General features: G+C 35.8%; 2 protein-coding genes across 17 annotated transcripts in view; one reads left to right on the top strand and one right to left on the bottom strand.

Annotated features, from left to right (window-relative positions):
* Positions 1-2,183, top strand: part of LOC122262050 (uncharacterized) — a 10,588-nt gene extending 8,405 nt beyond the window's left edge. For all 5 annotated transcript variants that reach the window (XM_043029955.2, XM_086549332.1, XM_043029952.2 and 2 more), the window contains exons 5-8: positions 411-555; positions 713-927; positions 1,154-1,313; positions 1,492-2,183. In XM_043029955.2, the coding sequence (XP_042885889.1) occupies positions 411-555; positions 713-927; positions 1,154-1,313; positions 1,492-1,592 (621 nt within the window). In that variant the 3' untranslated portion in view covers positions 1,593-2,183. The remainder of the gene's footprint in view (positions 1-410; positions 556-712; positions 928-1,153; positions 1,314-1,491) is intronic.
* A 3,581-nt stretch (positions 2,184-5,764) lies between these two features.
* Rbcn-3B (WD repeat-containing protein Rbcn-3B) overlaps positions 5,765-15,000 on the bottom strand; it is a 64,776-nt gene continuing 55,540 nt past the window's right edge. For 9 of the 12 annotated variants that reach the window (XM_043029957.2, XM_043029961.2, XM_043029966.2 and 6 more), the window contains 13 exons: positions 13,784-13,978; positions 13,537-13,664; positions 13,030-13,175; positions 12,652-12,856; positions 12,121-12,312; positions 11,599-11,734; positions 11,275-11,418; positions 10,526-10,659; positions 10,357-10,409; positions 9,930-10,200; positions 9,505-9,687; positions 9,170-9,274; positions 7,403-8,097 (listed from right to left, as the gene is read on the bottom strand). In XM_043029957.2, coding sequence (XP_042885891.2) covers positions 7,915-8,097; positions 9,170-9,274; positions 9,505-9,687; positions 9,930-10,200; positions 10,357-10,409; positions 10,526-10,659; positions 11,275-11,418; positions 11,599-11,734; positions 12,121-12,312; positions 12,652-12,856; positions 13,030-13,175; positions 13,537-13,664; positions 13,784-13,978 — 2,075 coding nt within the window. In that variant the 3' untranslated portion in view covers positions 7,403-7,914. Of the gene's footprint in view, positions 8,098-9,169; positions 9,275-9,504; positions 9,688-9,929; positions 10,201-10,356; positions 10,410-10,525; positions 10,660-11,274; positions 11,419-11,598; positions 11,735-12,120; positions 12,313-12,651; positions 12,857-13,029; positions 13,176-13,536; positions 13,665-13,783; positions 13,979-15,000 lie in introns of all 12 variants that reach the window. The other 3 variants (XM_043029968.2, XM_086549330.1, XM_043029962.2) reach the window with 2 other exon arrangements.

The raw sequence follows: 15,000 nt of genomic DNA, 5'->3' as shown, positions 1-15,000 counted from the left end.
TATATATATATATATATATATATATATATATATATAATAATAATAATAATAACAACAACAACACTGGTAATGATTACTACATCTTGATAATCAGAAGGCTTGGTAATGGTATACTTAAGTAGTTTGTTGTTAAATGCTCATAACAGGCATGCTTAATCTATAAAATTACTAGACATAAATCAAACTTGTATCAAATTAAAGCAGACCCTTAATTAACACTTAAATTTTACTTCCTCACAACCTTCATGTGATTTAATAACTTTCGCGTCATTTAACATTTTCATTTGCTATATATCCAAAAAAAAAAGCTTATATATGTGGAAACACCTGCCACGTGCTTCAAGGATGTGCTTATATCCAATGGCTACCAAAGGAAACCAAATAAACGCTTTAATTGATGTATCCCACAGACGTGCCAAATCTTGCTGGAGTTCGAAAGCTTCAACCTTATGGGCCCAGTTAACGGCGACTGTAATAATGATACCTTTGTCTTTATGGGAGCCAACGCCGGCAGCAACATCCCTGTCATCTGCGGCGCCAACACTGGCCAGCACAGTAGGTCTTTCCTTCTCGTTCGATTGGTGGAATTTTGTCGTCTCTGTGTTTAATTTTTTGCCTCTATATTATGATCTACTTTTGCTGTTTTTTGAATATGGGTGGAAATATCCGTGTACAATCTTCCGCTGACGGTAATTGTGTTTCCTTCTCCCAGTGTACATTGACGTTGACCAGGCAGCCGGCCCTTACAAGGGAATCATCACAACCTCCGCCTTACCTTACAATAGAAACTGGAAAATCAAGGTAACCTTCTTAGACGAGCATGACCCCTGCAAGGCACCTCCTCGTTGCCTTCAGTACTTCAAGGAAACCTCTGGCGCCATCACCTCTTTCAACTTCGGTGCTGAACCAATGATGCTTACCAATCAGGTGAGTGCCTCTATGCATACATAAAGACAGTGCGTACATTCACACAACACACGTGTATATACAAAATAATGAAATCAATTCATTAAAAGACTTGTACAAGGAAAATACATTCTGATCAAAGTATTTAACACATATCAAAGTACTTGACACATTAAGTATAAAAACCACAGCATTAAACAAACATCCGGTATATTCTTTAGTTTTGATTTCCCCTTCCTCCCCACAGCAATACTGTATTTGCTTCGGCTACAATCCCGGTTTTTGCGATATCGGCATGAACTTCAACAGGCTTGATCACGGCAACATCAACGGAAATTGCGGCAACGATTACCTGGCCGTTGGCGCCGAAAAGTTGTGCGGAGACTTCGGTCCTCTAACTTTCCAAGGTATAGTTGTCATGTTTGTTGGTCAGTTAGCCTTGTGTCAGATGATTGAACTCATATATGTGCCTTTCAATCGCGTTCGTGCATTTCTCGTACTTCAGACAAGAAAAGCCAGCCTTCAATTCTGGCCAGCCCTTGAAGCGATCACTTTCTGCCACTAACCGTCCCTGTGTTCTTTCAGCCAACGCCACCGGCCCCATCTCCATGTGCGTGTTCTCGGACGACAACAACGACCGCGAGGAGGAAGGCTTCAATGTCAACTATCTCATGTTGGCGTGTTAGTAGCGGAGATTTTTTTTTCTTAAATTATCAACGTTATTCCCCATCCCCCCTCTGCGCAGTCTCTCCTACTGTGACGACCAACGTGATGACTTCCATTCACGTGGAGGTTGTGTTGTTGGGTGCGGGTCGTGGTACCGAGTGTCATTAATCTTTCCCTTCACCTTACCCCCACGACTCTTGGTCAGAGCGATCGCTTGGTAGTTCCTCCAGAACCAGCGACTATCCGAGAGCTTCATTATGCGAGGCAAGAGTCATCTCTATCACCGTGTGTAATATAGTGTACAATATGTGGGCAGCAAGAGACATTGTATAGCACTGTACAGACTGATTATTATTTTTGTATCGAGTCAGGAATGAAGCGAGTGATATTTGAGCGAGTGAATGTTTTCGAGTGTTTATTGTTAATATGTTTACGTTACTATCTATTAAGTTATTGATAATGTAATTTATTTTATTTATTCTATTACTGAGAGAAACAAGATAGCGATATCAATCTTTCGCTATATTTCTCAGGGCAATTATGTGTCAAGCAGAGACAGTTTGTTACTGTATCGAGACTAATCTTACACCAATAAACGAAAAATACCAAAATACTACATCCACTTCTTTCTTAACCCCTCCTTCTGTAGCAGTTCTAATTAAGGAATGTGATATCAGGCAGAACTGATGTATATTTCTGTTTCTCATTAGTGTAACGAAAACGATTGAACAACTAAAAGGATCCACAGGGTTCATGTCTCAGTAAACATCTTGGGAAAATTTCTTACTGAGAGAAAAATGGGATGAATATCACTCAAGCCTGGTGTATCTTGAGCAAATACTTTTGTTCATTTGTTCATTTAATTGGACTCATAACACTCCTGAACAAGTGTATTTATTCTTCAAGCTACGATTACTGCAAATTCGTTTCTATTTTTCTAACTGAACAAAGAGATATGAAAATTTTGTAATTTGAGATGTCCCCATTTACCATTATGATCTCTCGGAAACATTTCAAATAGTCACACATGTATACATATAAATAGCAATTAAATATCTGTAGACACAATATACAGGACCATAAATAAAACACTAGTGTCATATTTTGCTTGGCTCTTCTATTAACATCATTCTCCTCCAGAGTCCAAAAGGAGTACACTTCATCACCTATAACCCATATCCTGATACAGGGAAGAAAAGGTGACAGTCTAATGGGTGCCTCCCATGCGCCCAAAAGTGTCTTGTATCATTTGTGCTGCAGGATGCATGACACTTCAACAGCTATACTCACTGGCTACATTTATAACATTAAACACAAATATTTCACAGTCTAAACAATAGTAACACTATCTTACATCTCAACCTTTAACAATCTCATTATCACTAATTACATTTGACATAGTTCACAGTTGATAAATATATTTGTCATGCTTCCTAAAATAAAAATATGGTATTCATGGCATATTATTCAAAAGAATCTTTATTTCTAAGGGACATCCAAAGAATGTTTAAGTAACTAAATTACCTTAATGTTTAGGCCTCAACCTAATCCACTCATACAACAAATGTTTTTGTTTTTTTTAGTTGTATAAACATGTTTTGTATATATTACTGCAATGGAATGTAAAATAAATCACAAAAGACATAAATGTACCTGTAACCTCAGTATCCATTATAATTAAAAGCAATATTTACATAGCCAATGTTCACAGTCAACTCACAACACGTTTACTCATTAGTCGATACATCACAATCATTTACACACGGCAACAGGACTAGGGAACACAACTGCAATAGTAACAGGTAAATACCGTACTTACTGTCAAACTACAGTTATAGCTATGTTGGCCACCCTTAACACTGGCTTGACATTCCTTGTCTTTCAATGGTTTCAATCTCTCTTTGGAAGTCAGAAAACAAAGGTGTTGACTGCATTTTACCTGAGTTTGATATTTTATAAATGCAGATGCACATTACTGAATGACTGAAAGTCTGCCAGATACCACCTTTTAGTATCTGCAGGTACAAAAAGGCTATGTGCATTCTTTAGTTGAACCAACAACGATACCTAGTACTTCGTAAGAAATGAAGATTTTTGTAACCCAGGGTACTTAGCTTGTGGAATACATTTATTAGAGCACAAATCCTTTATCCAGGACTGAGTCTGCAAAGAACTGATATGATTTAACAACCTCAAAATCTATAGCAAACAGCGTTTTTGGCTAGCAACTCGTGTAATGTTAGCGTTGGCATCCGTGACCTAAGTTTGACAAGTGATTTGAACACAGCATGAGAAAAATGGAAGTTACATTACTTAGTGGGGTAAAAAATTATTGATATGTTGGTGTGCAAAATTTTACGTAAATTGCTACCGTTATTTTTTTTTTTTTTTTTTTTTCAACCACATGTTAAGAACTGACACAATACAATTTCTTTTAGTACACAGATGCTATTCCTACCACATTGCACAATCTCAACTGACATACTGTTGCTGTTGCTAGAGTAAGTACCACTAACATTTTGTGTGTGTGTGTGTGTGTGTGTGTGTGTGTGTGTGTGTGTGTGTGTGTGTGTGTGTGTGTGTGTGTGTGTGTGTGTGTGTGTGTGTGTGTGTGTGTGTGTGTATGTGTGTGTGTGTGTGTGTGTGTGTGTGTGTGTGTATGTGTGTGTGTGTGTGTGTGTGTGTGTGTGTGTGTGTGTGTGTGTGTGTGTGTGTTTGTGTGTGTGTGTGTGTGTGTGCAGTAATAAACAAACCATATCAAAAGGCCAAGTTACTTCACTGAATCAAAGCCACAAAACCCCACCTTCATTTCATTAATACATTATTAATATTAAATGATGTATAGATTATATAGACCTAAAAAGATACTAAAATTTATGTCTGCAACACATTAAACAATTGTTTTAGCAATGGGTTCATGGGAAATAAATCAGTATAAATGAGAAGCAAAGAAAGCAAATAAATATATTATTTTCTGTTCATTAAAACATTGTGGTTTATGCCTGTATATCATAGCATCACACACTATGACATGAAAAAAATAAACAAAGTAATAATAATAATATTAATAAAGAAAAAAAAATTATGATTTTATTAAACTTTGTTCCACAGGAAAATATAAACAAGATCTCAGAGAAATTCTCACTTACTGTTTTGATTAAAGTATCAGGGAAACTTTATTCAATAAAATCATTACACTAGATGCAATATCTAGCTTAAAAATGGAAGAATAAGAGAATACAAATCATACATAAAAATACAATTTGTTCTAACTTTGAACTCTGTCGAAAATGATAAAAACAAATAAAAGAAGGCATCTACATAACCTCCCATGTCAATTACTTAATAAAACAACTCCTAATACTGTTGGTTTTCCTTCACTTTAATTCTAATGCACAATATCATTTGACAAAGAAAAAGTAAAAGAAAATCAGTCATTCAATCATATTCCATTTTCCTAACAATTCACATTCCTTTGCTCCTATCAAAGTTCATATAACATTGAATTAAAAACAAACGATAAAACTGTCAGATAAAAGAGCATCCTAATAAACAGTTCTTTTTTGGTTCTTGCAAATATCAGCGTCAGTCTGAAAGAACAAGCCAGTATGACAGAGATGCGAGAGAAATAATAACTGTCGACCAATGCTAATGTAATTCAAACCTATCCTTGGTGATTAAAATTTACGTGTAATTTATTGAACTTTCTTTGGTTCGTAAAACATTTTCCTATTCCAGGATATAAAATGAGAGAAAGAAAAGAAAAAAATCTATTCCTCTACTATTACAGACTTATCTCTTATGTTTTAACTATATTTTATGCTAAGTTGTGTATACATACAGATACAATTTTTCCCTCCCCACAATATGCACCTTTGTGTCCCCAAAAACATGACATTCAATAACATATAATTTATATTATGGCCACTATCACCTGTGTTAACATCATGAACAATTTAGCATTACCTGTAAATTATGCTCGAACATTAAGGATGAATGCTTGAAAAGTGTGGTATTTGTGTCCACTTGCAGTCAATACTTTAAATACTGTTTTGTTAACCTTTGCTTCTAATAACTGTTGTAACTTCTCTAGACCTTTTGTTAAAGAAATATCCTTTTTTATTATATAGCTATTAGTCAACGAATGTTCACAAAAATAACTCTTGCTTATCAGACTAGAAAAAGATTAAGTTAACCTAGGTTAAATAACTTATATTGTTTTAGATATAATATAAATATACATCATATAGACAATCATACATCTAAATTTATATACTTAAATGTTTATACATATATATGTAACTATACATGTATAAATCTGTATGTGTTGCGTAAACCTGTGTGAGCATATATATATATATTTATGTAGTATATGTGTTTGTATACATATGCATACATGCATATATATGCACGCACGCGCACACACACATATACATATACATACATACATATATAAATATGTGTGTATATATATATATATATATATATATATATATATATATATATATATACATACATACATACATACATACATACATATATATATACATATACATATACATATATATATATATACATTATGTGTGTGTGTGTGTGTGTGTGTGTGTGTGTGTGTGTGTGTGTGTGTGTGTGTGTGTGTGTGTGTGTGTGTGTGTGTGTGTGTGTGTGTGTGTGTGTGTGTGTGTGTGTGTGTGTGTGTGTGTGTGTGTGTGTGTGTGTGTGTGTGTGTGTGTGTGTGTGTGTGTGTGTGTGGTGTCTATATATATATATATATATATATATATATATATATATATATATATATATATATATATATATATATATACTTACATTCACACATGTACACATACACTTACACATGCACATGCATATACACACACACATACACACCTATGTGCATATTTCTATCAACCTCTTAAACATTTCCAAAAATAATTTACAAACATTCATAAATTAATGTAGTTAATGTGGTCTATTCCCTTCATATATGTCTCTAAACTTAAGATTAACAAACTTTTCCTTGCCATCTGGTTCCTTAATTCCAAAAAATGATTAGCTCTTATCAGATCATTGAAATAAATTTCAATAAGAATTAATTTAAACAGCAATGAACATTCACAATCACTGACGACATAATAATTTTGAATAATAGGCAATAGTAATAGGCAAAAGGCATGTCTTCACATCAAGTATGATAAATGGGTTACAAAAATCTTCCACCAACACCCTACCTCTGTTGAGTACTAATGATCTGGAAACTTGAAAATGTCAAGACAACATTCAACCCATCGATTTCATCTTCATATTGCAAATTTTAAGAAGCCAAACACAAGCTTCAACAAGTGACCTATTAGCTTGGTGGTCTGCTGTATTAGTTGCACTTTCCCCAGACTCCTGCGTGGAGGACTAGTGGTGTACAGTCAGTTTAGCACTCTACTTTCAAGGTGACACACCTCTTTGGTTGTAGCCTCGACAAAAATACAACAAAAGTGATGACTGTTGTAGTCTGATTGAGATAATGCTCAAGTTCATCTGGGTTCTAAGTGAAGCATAAATTACTATGGACAGGGGAGTGTGAACCTCATTCATTCACCGGAACATCTTCCACTACCTTCACTCTCTCGTGAGGTGCTGTAAGGTGCAACGAGCACAATAATAACAAGTCTACCCATTACTTGATCAAGCTATCCTACACAGGATAATTGAAAAAAGACACTCATTCTGAATAGACATATTCTCCTCACAGATATATATATATATCCACACATACACATAAGTATCTCTGAGTCCTCCAGTAAGCTTTTGGGATCCCCAAGATTGAGTCATCTACAAAAGAAGGATTTAAGGAGAAAAGACGTACAGCTAAGTAGCAACCATTTCTTCAACATAACAGCAGATTTGTAAGGCATATCATATTAGCTCCTGCATACTAACTTACCAATAACTTTGCACAGAGAATCAACAGGAGTGTGTACAAAAAGCATAAAGTTTCGTTTTAATCGATAAAGTGGTTTATGGTACATTCCCCAAGCCTAATACCAAACCAAATAAGAGCTATCACATGGGTTGTTTTTTGGGGGGTGGTGCCATGGTAATATATATATATGTGTGTATAAAAAAATGTAAAGGAAAGTATTAGAAAAAAAAAAATCATAATGGCTGTACTGCCACATTTTGAAGCAGTAAAGTTAATCCCATAGTACTACATACATGAACATCATAAACACTCTCTGCTTTGCCTGGCTGAATAACACCTTGGATGTACAGTAGTTGTCAGCCTTTGTAAAATTTTAATCATAAATTAACACATCTTTTATTCATTTGTTCCTATATCATCTATGACTATGCGTTGAACCTATGCTCAGTCCCATCTGCCATCATGAGCACCACCGTCTTGTTTGAGATCCACACTAACTTCGGCAGCCGTTGGGGGTTCATTCGCACTATGTCAGGCACTGGAGCCGTTGAGAAGGTTTTAGTGCATTTGGTTTGTGAAGCTCCAAGGCCAAACATTCCTGATGAGGTCTGGAAATGGAAGGTGGAAAGAAGGACTTCAGAGCAATATCATTGAGATCAGGTAGCAGGGTAACCATGGCGTTGAATTGAAGGTAAATGAGGTAAGATGAAAGGATGTGAATTTGGTAGGTGAGTGCTAGCCTGTGAGTATGTCAAGAAGAGTGCATCAGTTGAAATACCAGATATTACACCTGTGCCTATACCCTTGGATTTCTAGTGCCATAAACTTGGGTGACAAGCTATAGTGATGTTCAAGAGTGACTGCCATTGTATTATTATTCTACTCTCTGACTTTTGCCAGATGTGAATCGCTTTCAATGCTGTGTTAGTTTGCACAGTGTTCAAGATCTTAAACCATAATAAAACCTGTCAAAATGTTTCATTTGGTTCACTTCTGTTACCAGACTATTGATATCTTATAATCCCTGAGAGACAAAGGTGGGTGTAACATATTTGACGATCATAATGAGATGGTAATTGGTAGTGGTACTATTACTGATACACATAATAACCATAACAGCAATAACAAATAACAAAAAAGGTTTGACCTTTCAACATCTGGTTAAGGAAAAATACTTGCACATTATTACACTTCTATATATGGTTGTATCATTCTACTGTATTCCATCATCATATTGAAAAACTAATATTTATCAATTCAGGAATTAAGAGTAATAAAGGGTAGAATAAGAAAAGAGAACTTTGGTTATAAGAAAGTCTGGGCATGTCTCATAGACATAGTGCATAAATGCTCTTTTTGTTGGCCCAGTAACAATATACATTTAGAAAAACAACAATATTGATAATAGAAATAAAGTAAAATGTGTGAATAAATGTTCAGAATTAAATGAAGAGTGAATATGACCAGCAAGAGAAAGAAAGGCAACAGTTTATCTGGTGGGAAGAGTTGCACTTAGGAAACATAATTAGGGCTAGATAAGGATTTCATTGATCCCCAATGGTCATAGATAGATAGATAGATAAATAGTTGGATTTAAATATTAGTATCCATAAATCCAAAATCATATCAGAAACCACTTTACTAGACAGCAGTGTTAAAACCACATTAACTATATATTACCTGCCAGAAGGAGAGTTTGTTTTCTCCCATGCAATATGATGCTAAATATTTGCCGTCTGGAGAGAAAGAGAGGGCTGTCACAGCAGTCCCATGACCAGGAATCATCTGAAATGTACATTCCTCAATTGATATCACAGTTTCTTACTCCTATTGAAAATTGCAAGTGAAAATTCATATATTTATGACTTAATTGTTTTCCTTTTTGTAACATGTGCACTGACGTTCCTTTGACTATGTAAAAAGACTTTTCAATATCACAGATGAAAAAAAAAAGTAAAACTGTAGTTACAATATCAATACAGAGAAACATTTCACTTTTTTTTTATAATCCTCACCTGGCATTTGGATGCCCTTAATTCATACATTGCAATACTCCCGTTTTTGGCACCAGTGGCAATTCGTCTGGTGTGTGGACAGTGTGACACCTGAGGGAAACCACAGATTGATGGAAACACTTCATTTAACCCTCGGCTCTTCAGATGACCAGGATCCACACAATGCAGCACAATGTCCATAACCTGAGGAAAAAAAGTATTCACCTTATTTTACACACCTGTGTTTAGGTGGTCATACCTCACTTCCTTTACTTGTACATGACATTTTAAGATTTCTGAGCTGAAAATTTGAATAAGTTTAGACATTTAACAACGATGTATTCCTCACTATATGATACATTACGAAGACTGTACTTCTATGAACAATGTTTTAAACTGTTCTCATTGACTTAGTGGAGAGCATTACACACTAACTCCAGACTAACCTCAACCATAAGGTCCATTATGTGACATCTTTTGTGAACTATGAGATACTCCATCACTCTCAAAATCTCAGTCTTTGCACGATGTAGTACTGTATTGTGTATGTTAAGCTGGAGGCTCTGGGCATTCTGCTGCAGAGCATTGAAGCGAGCAACTTCTCTGGCCATGGTAGTTATGAAGGCTGGGGGTCTGGCCTCTGCTATCAGTGTTAATGCATTGGAGGAAGTTCGGCAAGAGTCTGCCTCGGGAATAAGCGGCAGTCCATACTTCATGCTGTCGAGGGAAAAGTTATTTAAACCGATTTGATATCAATTATCACCAACCAAACTACAATTAAAATATGTATCATCTTTATATTGTATTTAATAATATCTGAAAAGTATTATTTCTATGGAGGAATGATTACAGTGGTCAACCAGGTGTCCTTACCTAGGAGCTAGACGATCTGTATCAGCGCAAAAGTCAAGCAGTGCCAGCAATATCTACAAGACATAAATTTTTATAAATATGATTTAAAAACAAAATTCACCACAGAAAATAACAATTCATAACCTTTCCAACTACCATTGATAACTCATTTCAATACAATAAAATGCACCTTAGCTACATCCAGATAAGGTTCCCAGACAGGAAATCCTCGACCAATCAAGTCAATGGCAGCTCTTCTAAGGGGAGTGTGCCCAGGCAGTTTTGGGCAGGCTGGTGCCAATACTAAGTATGCTAAGGCTTTACCTGCAATAGAAATATTGTATATATTAGCAACTAGTGCTGAATACAATTGTATATGATATCTTTAATCCATTATCTTACTTACCAATACAATCTGTTATGTAATATCAATTCCTCTCAACAAACAGTATTGATCATTTCAAAGTTTAAACTCTATGCCAACATAATGTTAATGTTTTGCTTTTTTTTTCTTGGTCCATGTAACAAAAACAGATAACAAATAAAATCTTAACTGTATACAACCATTACAATTTACAACCAGATGTATTGAAGCATCCAAATCTCTTTCAGTCATTCATTGTAAAACTATTTTTGTTTTATTTTTTTGTGTGTTTTATTGAGTTTAGAGACTTATATGTGCCGTATGACAGCCTCTATCAGTGCTGCAGTTGACTAAAATAGTAGTATGTTATCCATATTAGCTCATTATTTTCTTTATATTTTTGTGCTGTCATGAACGAATACGAAACATATAACCACCTACAATAAAGATAACAAGAAGAGGTAGAGAAGAGGAATGAAACCTGTGCTTGTGACTGTTAATATGAGAAATTATTGAAGAAAAAGTATCTTAATGGAAATGGTTTCCATATCTACCATAAAAGAAAGTCATCTTACTAGTCTGCATGGCAAGGTTCCCTAAGCCAAACCCTTCTGCTGAATCCTGGCCATGGTAGGCACCAATAACCCCTAAGAGAATGATTGCTGTCGCCTGCTTCCTCCGCCCTTCAGACTGAGCTACCACTTCACGGCACGTTTCTCCTTGGAATAAAAATATGATTGTGTAATATAGGTTAAATAAATTTGGTACTCATTTATTTCTGCAATTCATGCCAGTCTTATCCTGTCACTTATTAACTTAATCTGTTCAGGAACAATAACTCAAAATCGCCAAACACAAATATGCAAAACTGTATCATAAAAAGCGTAATCAAAGCTTACCATCCATTTCTTCATCGTAATGATCCTCGTCGAGCTGTGGGTGAGGCTCCATACTACGCTCACTGCTGCTGGCACTGGTGGTTGTGGCCCCACTTGTGCCATTGCTTGTAGCTTGAGCAGGTGTTGCTGTATTTGCCTGAAATAATTTATAAATATTTATGTGTAAAACAAGTGCTTTCAGTAATTTTGTATTCTTGTTATCATTGTGAGGACAGTTTTATCTTGATTTGGGTGCTATGTCAGAGTGCTCACTGTTTATTGGTAGAATTAAGATGAGATTCCAAACATCTGCTACCATTTCAACTTATCTAAACTTGGTTATGTTAAGTGACTTGAATGAAATAAATTAACCAAAGTTCTCCTAACACAAATGTGTTATTTCAAGTTTCATTAGCAATGATTAAGGCCAGGTTAAGATTGATGAAGTTTAAGTATGCTCATTAGTATTTCTCTCATCTGAAGTGGGTACAATATACTCAAGGAAATTACACAGTGACAGTGACTGAGGTGGGGGGATCTTACTTTGTTACTTGGGTGTTCTAGCCGTGGCGTATGAGGTGTTTCCTGATGGTTGTTGAAATGGGATGGTCCAGTAGGGAGAGGTTCCATGTGGGATGGCAAATGGGGTGTCCAGCTCTCTACCAACTTCTGGCGACCTTCAACACCCATTCTTGAGAGTTCTGTTTTTAATAGAGCCTGTGCAGCTTCTCGAACCTTAGGGAAAAGTGCAGAGAATTCATTATATACAAAATTCTTTGCCAATTTTATTGAATTACAAATCAGCATTCAGGAGCATTGAATAAAATTCCTAAAATTAGAATTCTGAGCAACATATACTATAATAAAAGTATTACAGCAATACATTAAAGCTACAAGTGTTAGCATCTAATCTTGAACACTTGACAATTCAATTTACAAAGACTACACAAATACTTGCAACAACTGCTTGGATAAGGTTTTGAATTCAGTATGAAAGACATTCTGTTTGTCTCATACTTAATTATCATACTTTATTCCTGTGGACACTACTGGTCTACCCCTTGATGGCCTCACCTCTTGACATCGATCTTGCCATCTTCGAGCTAGAATTTCAACCATTGGAGGCTGGTAAGTATTGGCTCCAGCTGCAACCACACAATCCGGTAATAATACTGTGTGAAGGGCTGTTAGGGTTGACCAACCCTGCTTTATAACTGACTGCTGCCGGGAAAAATCATCTTCGTGACTGTTTACTGACTGGTTGGCCTTAGAACTTTGACTGAAAGAAAAAAGGAGGTACCTTAGTATATGCAATAAGTAAGTGAAAAATTTCAGAACAAGAATAGCAAATATCTTCAGATATTATAATCTTTTTTTAGTCCCTCCATTTATGTCTTTCTCTCTCACTTGGTATTCTTTAATCCTTCCTTTCCAAAAGAGAGGAAAACTCACATGTGGTTTTTGCGACGCCGTTCCTGTTCTGGGATAAGTGTTGCTGCGTTCATGTCCTGCAAAGTGTTTGCTACAGACACAAGTGCAAGTAGATGGTGTGTGGTGAGAGCAGGAGAAATCTCCCAGTGACCCCGACCTGTGAAGACCTGCAACAGATAACACTCTTAGGAATGTGTTCACTGAAAAAGGTAAAGTATTAAGAAACACAGAAATCTTTTGAATCTGGGGTAGACACTTGGGGAGATACTTGGTGGGAAGGGAGGCATAAATGATGAATATGGGGATCTGAGGTTATAGCTTCCAGGGTATTTTTTGGTTACCATTACTTCAAATTCTTGGAAACATGGGAAATCACCCTTCTATACACACCTTTCGATTCTTGTTCCAAAGAACTATGTCATTTAGCTTTAAAAAAAAGATTCAACTGATTGCTTGCAGGCAGCAGCTCCCTTAACCCCCCAAGTGTCTATTATCAAAGACAAAGAAAGTAACAAAATCAAGAATTACTTGTGTCCTGTGTTCTAGCTTAACCATCTCTGGGGGCAGTTCAGCAGCTAGGTCTGGTGGCAAATTAATTGCTGGCATCTCAGATTCTCGCACTGGATGCCAAGTTGGCATTAAGAGTGACATATACCCTGAAAGAAAATGAAAATGAAAACAATATCTTAAAACACACATTCCCTGAAAAACAGTAAGAATATCAGCATATAAAACAACTGATACACCATTTACAATACAAGAGCTTAATGTTCACCTGATTTAGAAATAAGACCATAGGAAACTGGAACCCTTGGCTTCAGAAGGCCCAATATATGCTCGCACGTCTGATCAAGGGAGGGATCAAGTCCCCATGAGTGAAGGAGAGACATGAGCACCTGGCCAATCTGCAACGTCTGGGCTGTGACGTCCAAATGACGGGGGATTTGCACACGACCACTACCACTTCCATCTAGGGAGATAAAACAGGAAACATTTCACTAATAAACAGTTTTTATCTAAATATGTGACTTAAAGTGAAAGATCACATGAGGGATCCCTAGTAACTGGGTGCTGAAAACAACAGCATAAGCATGGTTCCAATTCCTTACCTTAAAGAGTAAAACTGGAAATATGGATAAAATTGGTATAACAAGGAGTACTGGATAATTAATTAAAGCTAAAATATTAAATCTGAGATGCACTTTCATTCAGGCAGAAGATAGAATCATTTATAATTTCATAATCAAAGGTACAAAAGCATTAATGGATTTAAGATAATGACAGGGGAGAGATTTATGCCATCCCTAAGATAAATTTCTGTGCTGGAATAGAGGTCAAAAAAGCACTAGGACCAGGGAAAACAGGAATATACACCCATGCTTATAAAATGGCACTAACACTTCTGCTTCTGTTGGGAATATGACCACTACAAAAAAAATCCTATGACAAAATCATCAAGATATTTCCACTAAAATCAAAATTATGTACAGCAACAATGACAAACTTCAATCTCAAGTTAAAAAGAAAACCTCTAATCCTTATCTAAAGACAGGAAACACCAAAGTTCTGAAAGAATTAAGGGGAAACATTTTTTTTCTAACCTATTTAAAAAACAGTCCATCAAAATCCACTCCCTATAGACCTGTGGTTTCCAACTCTGATTCATCAAAATACTATGAAGCAGAAAGGAGCTAAACATGTCAAAAACACTAGAATCACCATATATCATTAATGAGGAGTTGTGTTAACCATATTCCTGAAAAAAAAACATATCCATACACAGATAGTGAAAATATAAATGATGCCTATTTAAAGGATAATTATATTTATCTATCTATCTATATACATGCACATACACACACACACATACACACACACACACACACACACACACACACACACACACACACACACACACACACACACACACACACACACACACACACACACACACACACACACATGTATGTATGTATATATATATATATATAT

This window comes from Penaeus japonicus, unplaced genomic scaffold (assembly GCF_977035675.1).
Source record: "Penaeus japonicus unplaced genomic scaffold, GWHDUDI00000001_assembly GWHDUDI00000022, whole genome shotgun sequence".
NCBI lineage: Eukaryota > Metazoa > Arthropoda > Malacostraca > Decapoda > Penaeidae > Penaeus > Penaeus japonicus.
The sequence above is the reverse complement of the archived record's forward strand: the minus strand, read 5'-3'. Positions and strand labels throughout refer to the sequence as shown.